Source organism: Psammomys obesus, unplaced genomic scaffold, assembly GCF_907164565.1.
Source record: "Psammomys obesus unplaced genomic scaffold, mPsaObe1.curated_primary_1811, whole genome shotgun sequence".
NCBI lineage: Eukaryota > Metazoa > Chordata > Mammalia > Rodentia > Muridae > Psammomys > Psammomys obesus.
In genome coordinates this window covers 38,237,570-38,243,573 of record NW_026596034.1, presented here as the reverse complement: position 1 = coordinate 38,243,573, position 6,004 = coordinate 38,237,570, and the positions used below count along the sequence as shown (strand labels likewise).

Here is a 6,004-nt window from a genome sequence, read left to right as displayed (position 1 = left end):
CCTGTGCTACTCCCCGCCTTCTGCTCCCGCCTGCCTGCTGCTCCCTGTCCACCTGCTGCTCACACCCCTGCTACTCACACGACTGCTCTTTCCACAGCTCCCGGAGGTTCCTGACTCCCGAGTGGCCTTTATAGAGACCCTGAAGAGGTGAGCAAGAGCTTCCACAATGGCCGCTCTATGTCGGGTGGGTTTTAATGGAGCAAAGAATTTTAGTTTGTTCATAGAGAAATTTATCACATGTGTGTTTTAGTCATAAGATACCGGCCAAATTAGTTGGTCACAATTTTCAAAAAGAGACTGGCTCCGGCTGTAACTCCTTCCCGCGGTTCTTCACTGAGGTTTTAGGATGAGTGAGCTGGGGCTGGAGCCAGTGTATCAAGCATGGTCACTGTAAATGGCGGATTTAGAAGACAGAGCAAGATCCTGGGACGCTCCTGTCTGGAGACTTAGGCATAACCTGTCTGGTTATGTCTCAAGGATTCAGCCTTGTCTAGCCTACGTGATGGCCTCCAGCAGCCAGCTGCTTTGTCTGAAAAGTCTTTATTCCTGAGGGATGTGGGAAATTTCCTCCAGTTTCTGTTGAGACTTAGGATATAATGGGGCTCACAAGAACATGGAAAGGAGACAGGGCCAGGAAGGTAAAAGCTACTTTTTATGTTTTATAATAAGACCGTTCCTTAGGCTAGTGAGATGGCTCAGTGGGTAAAGGCACTTGCTGCCACTCCTGACAACCCGAGTCCCAATTCCTAGGACCCACGCTGTGGAAGGAGAGAACCCACTTCTAAAAGTTGCCCATTGGCTATTATACACAGAAACCCTGTCTTGAAAAACCAAAACAAACAACAACAAAAAAATTGACCATTGACCTCCCGACATACTATTTTGTTGTTTAGTTTTTTTCAAGACGGGGTTTTTCTGTGTAGCCTTGGCTGTCCTCGACTCACCTTGTAGACCAGGCTAGCCCCTCCAACTCAGAGATCTGCCTGCCTCTGCCTCCCGAGTACCAGTTTAAAGGCATGCACTGCCACACCCAGCCCAACATAATTTTTTAATCTAAAAATAGATCATCCCTGAGATTCTTACCAATTTTTATATTTGTCATAGTCTTTTATTTACTTACTTATTAGGAATAGGCCCATCACTAAGTGGCTCTGGAACTCACAGAGGTAAATCTCTGCCTCCTGAGTGCCGGGAAAAAAGCATGTGGCACCACACTGGCCTTTTTTTTTTTTCCCCATATAGAATATTTGAATAGTTGCTGCCCTTTCTTCCACGGTGTGTCCTGAGCCTTAGAGAGTCGGTAGAGCCAGAAGAGAGGCTGAGGCTGTGAAATGCCACCCCTTATCCTCTACACAACCATGGCAGTTGTGAGCTCAGAGGTGAGGTTGCCTGCGGCGGCCCACCTACAACAAGCCCTGTCTACAGCTCGCCACAGAGGGACGCCATCATGCAGCACATTCCTCGCTGCCCATAGTCTCTGGAACAGGGAGAAGCATTGACCCCAGCTCTGAACCGTCTGCTGAGCCCATGAGGAAACAGTCCCAATCCACGACAGCCCTCGTCAATCGCAGTGGGTCACAAAATAGTCTCACGTAGCCCACGCTCGACTGTGTTATGTAGCTGAGGCTGGCCATGAAGCAATCTCATGTAGCTTTTGCTTAAACTTGCTATGTAGCTGAGGCTGGCCCTGAGCTCCTGATTCTCCTGCTGCCTCCATCTCGCGGGTGCACAGATTGCGGGTGTGCAGTACTGCACCTGCTTTTGTTTGTTTGTTTTGAGATGAGTCTTACTATGCAGCCCAGGCTACATCCCTACATCTGCCTCCTAAGTACTGGGGTCACAGGCATGTACCACCATGTCTGGCTTTCACTAAATGAACTAAATTTAATGTAGTTAGACTCAGTGGGCTTCATGCCTGTGTCTGTAGTTCTCTCGTGTGTCTTAACTGCTTTTGGTATCTTGTTCAATGAATTGGGTGACATCTTTCTGCTTGCTGGGACTATTTGTTGGATCAAAGCTTTTCTTCAGTGTTTGTCACAGTGAAATGGGAAGTGTTGACAGGAGCTGGCACTGTGTCTGCAGCAGCTTTGGCTGCAGCCACCTGGCAGCATGGCCAGGATGTCACCCCTCTGCAGACATCTCACTGAGTAGCAGACGGTTCTGGGACGGCCCCGGAAATAAACTTAGGAAGACTTCAGCACAGATATTTTCGTGGTGCTGAGAGAGCCTACCTTCTGGGCTTGGCAAAATTCAAACAGGAGGCTGCGCTCCAGAGACAAACCCTAACACACAGGCTGGAAACATTTTACAAGAGATAGTCTGGTCACACAGACTGCTGTGTGTCGCCTGAATATTTTATTGAAAGTAAGAAAAAAAACAGATGTAATTTGTTTTCTGCTGAAACTAATAAAATGGCTAGCTAGGGGTGTGGCTCCAGCGTAGAGCGCTGCTCAGTGTGTTCAATCCCCAGCACTGGAAAGAACTAAAACACAAAACAATACCATATGCACTGTTGAAATGGCTTTGGGACCAAAACAGTGTCGTAGCTAATGTGGGTGTTGCTCTCTCTTTCTCCAGAGCAGATAAGATTCCCTCCTCGGTATACGAAGCGTATCGCCAAGCCTGTGCAACGGCTGAGCAGAAGCAGCCTGAAGGTGAGGCTCTCGGTCACCTGCTGGCCCTGTCCCTCTGTTTCTGCATGCGCCTGCCTCCTGCAGCAGGCCCCAGTGGTCAGATTTTTTTCTCGCCTGGGTGCAGTAGGCTGTGACCGGCAGCCCGTGGGCGTGTGGCCTTGGCAGCCCTGACAGTTGGCCACCTCCTGCCCTCTGGGAAGCACGGTGTACAGCCCGCCTCTGTATTTGGTGTCTACTGATACAGTCGAGGTCACAGCATGGTGCGGTCAGCTGGGGTTAGTTTTTTAACTGGACAGTCTGCTTCATAGTGGGTTGCAGGGTTCGTTTTTATTACTATGGGAGTGTGCGTGTGTGCACTGTATCTGCAGTACGGACAGCTGTGAGCCCCCACGTGGGTTCTAGGAATCAAACCCAGCAGCCAGCGCTCCTAACTACTGAACCATCTCTCCAACCCTAGGCCGGGGTCTCTACCCACGAGAACAGTGACAAGTCTTGTTTGCCCTGGGGGGCTGTGATCAGTGAGCTGGCATATCCCACCCGCCCCGTTCTTTAATGCCTAGTGCTCTGGCCACAATGAGAGGAGCACCCAAGGAACTTTTGCACCCTATGTGTACATGTGTGTATCCTGGGTGTGTTTTGGTGCCATCAGAGGCCTGAAGAGAGCATCAGATTCCCAGAGACTGTGCAAGCCACAGTTTGGGACTCAAACCTGGGTTCTCTGAAGAGATGGGCAGTGCACCTAATCCCTGAACCATCTCTCTGGACTTGCTCTCTTCTCTCTCTCCTTCTGTGAAATTGTTGATAATTTCCTAAGTTTGTTGCTAGGAGTTAAACCCAGTGCCCTATACTTTATTGGCATGTGTTCTGCCTTGAGTCATGTTTCCATATTTTTATCCTGATACTGTACGTGGTATCCATCGGCGTCAAAAAGACCTCCCGGAGATTGCCCGCCATCCACACAAGCTGTACAGCGGAGATTTCTCGTTCAGCATTTCCCACGTGTAGAAGGGTTTTCTGTTTATAGTAGAGAATCTCATTGAGAGTGATTATTGTTTGACCGAATTTCCAAAATGCTCTTCCCCGGCTCAGGTGCCGCCTCAGGAAAAAGAAGAGACCCTGACTGTGCCAACCAGCCCCTGGGACTGCTCACAGCAGCGCTTGAAGAGCTGAGAGCCTTAATGACAGACTCCACCCAATACAGTGGTAAGAAAGGGGGATGGGGCTGTGTGTGGTTGTGTTTGTGCTCTGTGTGGATGCAGCCAGAGTGACAGGCTGGCCCGCCCTTCCTGTGGCTCCGAGTTTGGCAGATGATCTGCCCAAAGACTGGAAGAAGAGGGAATTCACAGTGGTGGGGACAGCCTCTCTGTCCTGTCACACAGTGTGGGGACATTCTCTCTGTCCTGTCATATCACACAGTGTGGGGACATTCTCTCTGCCCTGTCATATCACACAGTGTGGGGACATTCTCTCTGCCCTGTCACACAGTGGTGGGGACCGTCTATCTATCCTTTCACACAGTGTTAGGACAGTCTCTCTGCTCTGTCACACAGTGGTGGGGGTGGTCTCCGTCCTGTCACACAGCAAGCACGGGAGGTGGATCTTTTTGTATCCCAATAAAACATGGTAGAGAGAAAGGAAACCGAAGTCTCTAAGCACAGATTCTTACTGACTGTCTAGATCAGAGGTTCTCAGCCTGTGAGGGTCAAATGACCCTTTCACAGGGGTTGCCTTGACCGTCAGAAAACACAGATATTTACATTACAATTCATAATAGTAGCAAAATTACATCTATGAAATAGCAGTGAATAATTTTATGTTTGGGGGTCACCACAGCATGAGGAACTGTATGACAGAGTCGCAGCGTTAGGAAGGGTGAGGTCTTTTAGATTCTAAATAGATACACTGTCCATCACCTTGGAAGTGTTTCTCGTTTCTGCTTCTACACAGCATCTTGTGAAATGCTAAGCTCAGAGTACCCTCTGGGGTGGAAAGCCCTGGCTTAACACAGCAGGCCATGGCACCAGAAGCAAACTTGCAGTGTTTTTTTTTTATTTTAATGCATGTACAATTTAAAGTAAATTGACCACAGTTTTTATTAAGTTTTTATTTAGTGTGTTAGTCTTTTTTTTTTTTTTTTTTTTTTTTGCTTGTTAAAAATAACAAAGCAGGGAGGAAGGGTGGGATTGGGAGGGAATGAGGGAGCGGGACACAGCTGGGATACAGAGTTAATAAAATGTAACTGATAAGAAAAAAATAAAATTAAATTAAAAAAAAGAAGTAAAAAAAAATAACAAAGCAAAAACAAAGCAAAGAAACAGAAGAGCTGCTTGAACTGGGGTGGAGAGATGGCTCGGCATCACTCTTGCAGAGAGCCTGGCTGTGGCTCCTAGCACCCGTACCATGTGACTTACCTGTAACCCCAGGCTCTGTGGCTCCTGTGCACACATCATGCAGAGCGTGGGGGCGCTGGGGCGCGCGCGCGCACACACACACACACACACACACACACACACACTTAACCAAAAGTAATTGGGAAAACAAAAATAACCTGAATCCTTCATTGTGTAACGACCCACATCCAAACCCAAAATCTGTTTTTTTTTTTTTAAGACAGGGTTTGTCCATGTAGCCCTGGATGTCCCATGCTAGGATTAAAGGTGTGCATTATACACCCAACCTCCAACCTACGCACAATAGATTTTACTTTCCTGTGGATTGATTTTTATAGGCGTCAAAACAGCGGCACAGGAAAGCGTTAGCAAACGTGGGCATTGCCACAGCTTCGCCAAGGCTGCTGCTTAACACGCTCTTCTTCAGGTACAGAGCCTGAAGCACAGCCTCCTGGTCGCTTGTGTAAACTGTGGTGCCATGTGTGGCTTTGTGTGTGCATATGGGCTCTTGCTGCTCCTGCTGCATTGCCCAGACTGGCCCAAACTTAAGAGCTCAGTTGATCTTCCTGCCTCAACCTCCCGAGGGTTGGCGATTATTAGACTTCACCCAGCTCAGAATGTAGCGTTGTGGGGTGTGGGGATGATGGGTGTCAGGTCAGCTCTGACAAAGTGGCAGGGGTTTGCATGCTTTAGTCGTTGAGGCCTCTGGAGTGATCCTAAGTGTCCTGAGTCTGTGAGGCTTTGTGCTTAGACAGGTGGAAGTGTCCCACCTCAGAGAGACTGTGGCTGGCGCAACGTGGCCATCCTTCTTTCCGTGTGGGGCGGCTCCACATTGGGGTGAAACGGCTTGGCCAACACTACCTAGTCTCCCCCGAGGCCCTGCTGGCACTCTATCACATCGTCCTCCCCGTGCTAGCTCTTGCATAACTGCCTTCTCTGTTTGCAGTCATATCTGCTCAGGTGGCTGTGGTTTCAGAAAGA

At 48.9% G+C, this 6,004-nt stretch overlaps 1 protein-coding gene across 1 annotated transcript in view; it reads left to right on the top strand.

Annotated features, from left to right (window-relative positions):
• The window catches only part of Fanca (FA complementation group A), a 42,835-nt gene that overhangs the window by 16,408 nt on the left and 20,423 nt on the right, over positions 1–6,004 (top strand). Inside the window, exons 20-23 of the mRNA XM_055621429.1 lie at positions 98–147; positions 2,578–2,654; positions 3,723–3,836; positions 5,970–6,004. The exon at positions 5,970–6,004 is cut by the window's right edge and continues 81 nt beyond it. Of these exons, the coding sequence (XP_055477404.1) occupies positions 98–147; positions 2,578–2,654; positions 3,723–3,836; positions 5,970–6,004 (276 nt within the window). The remainder of the gene's footprint in view (positions 1–97; positions 148–2,577; positions 2,655–3,722; positions 3,837–5,969) is intronic.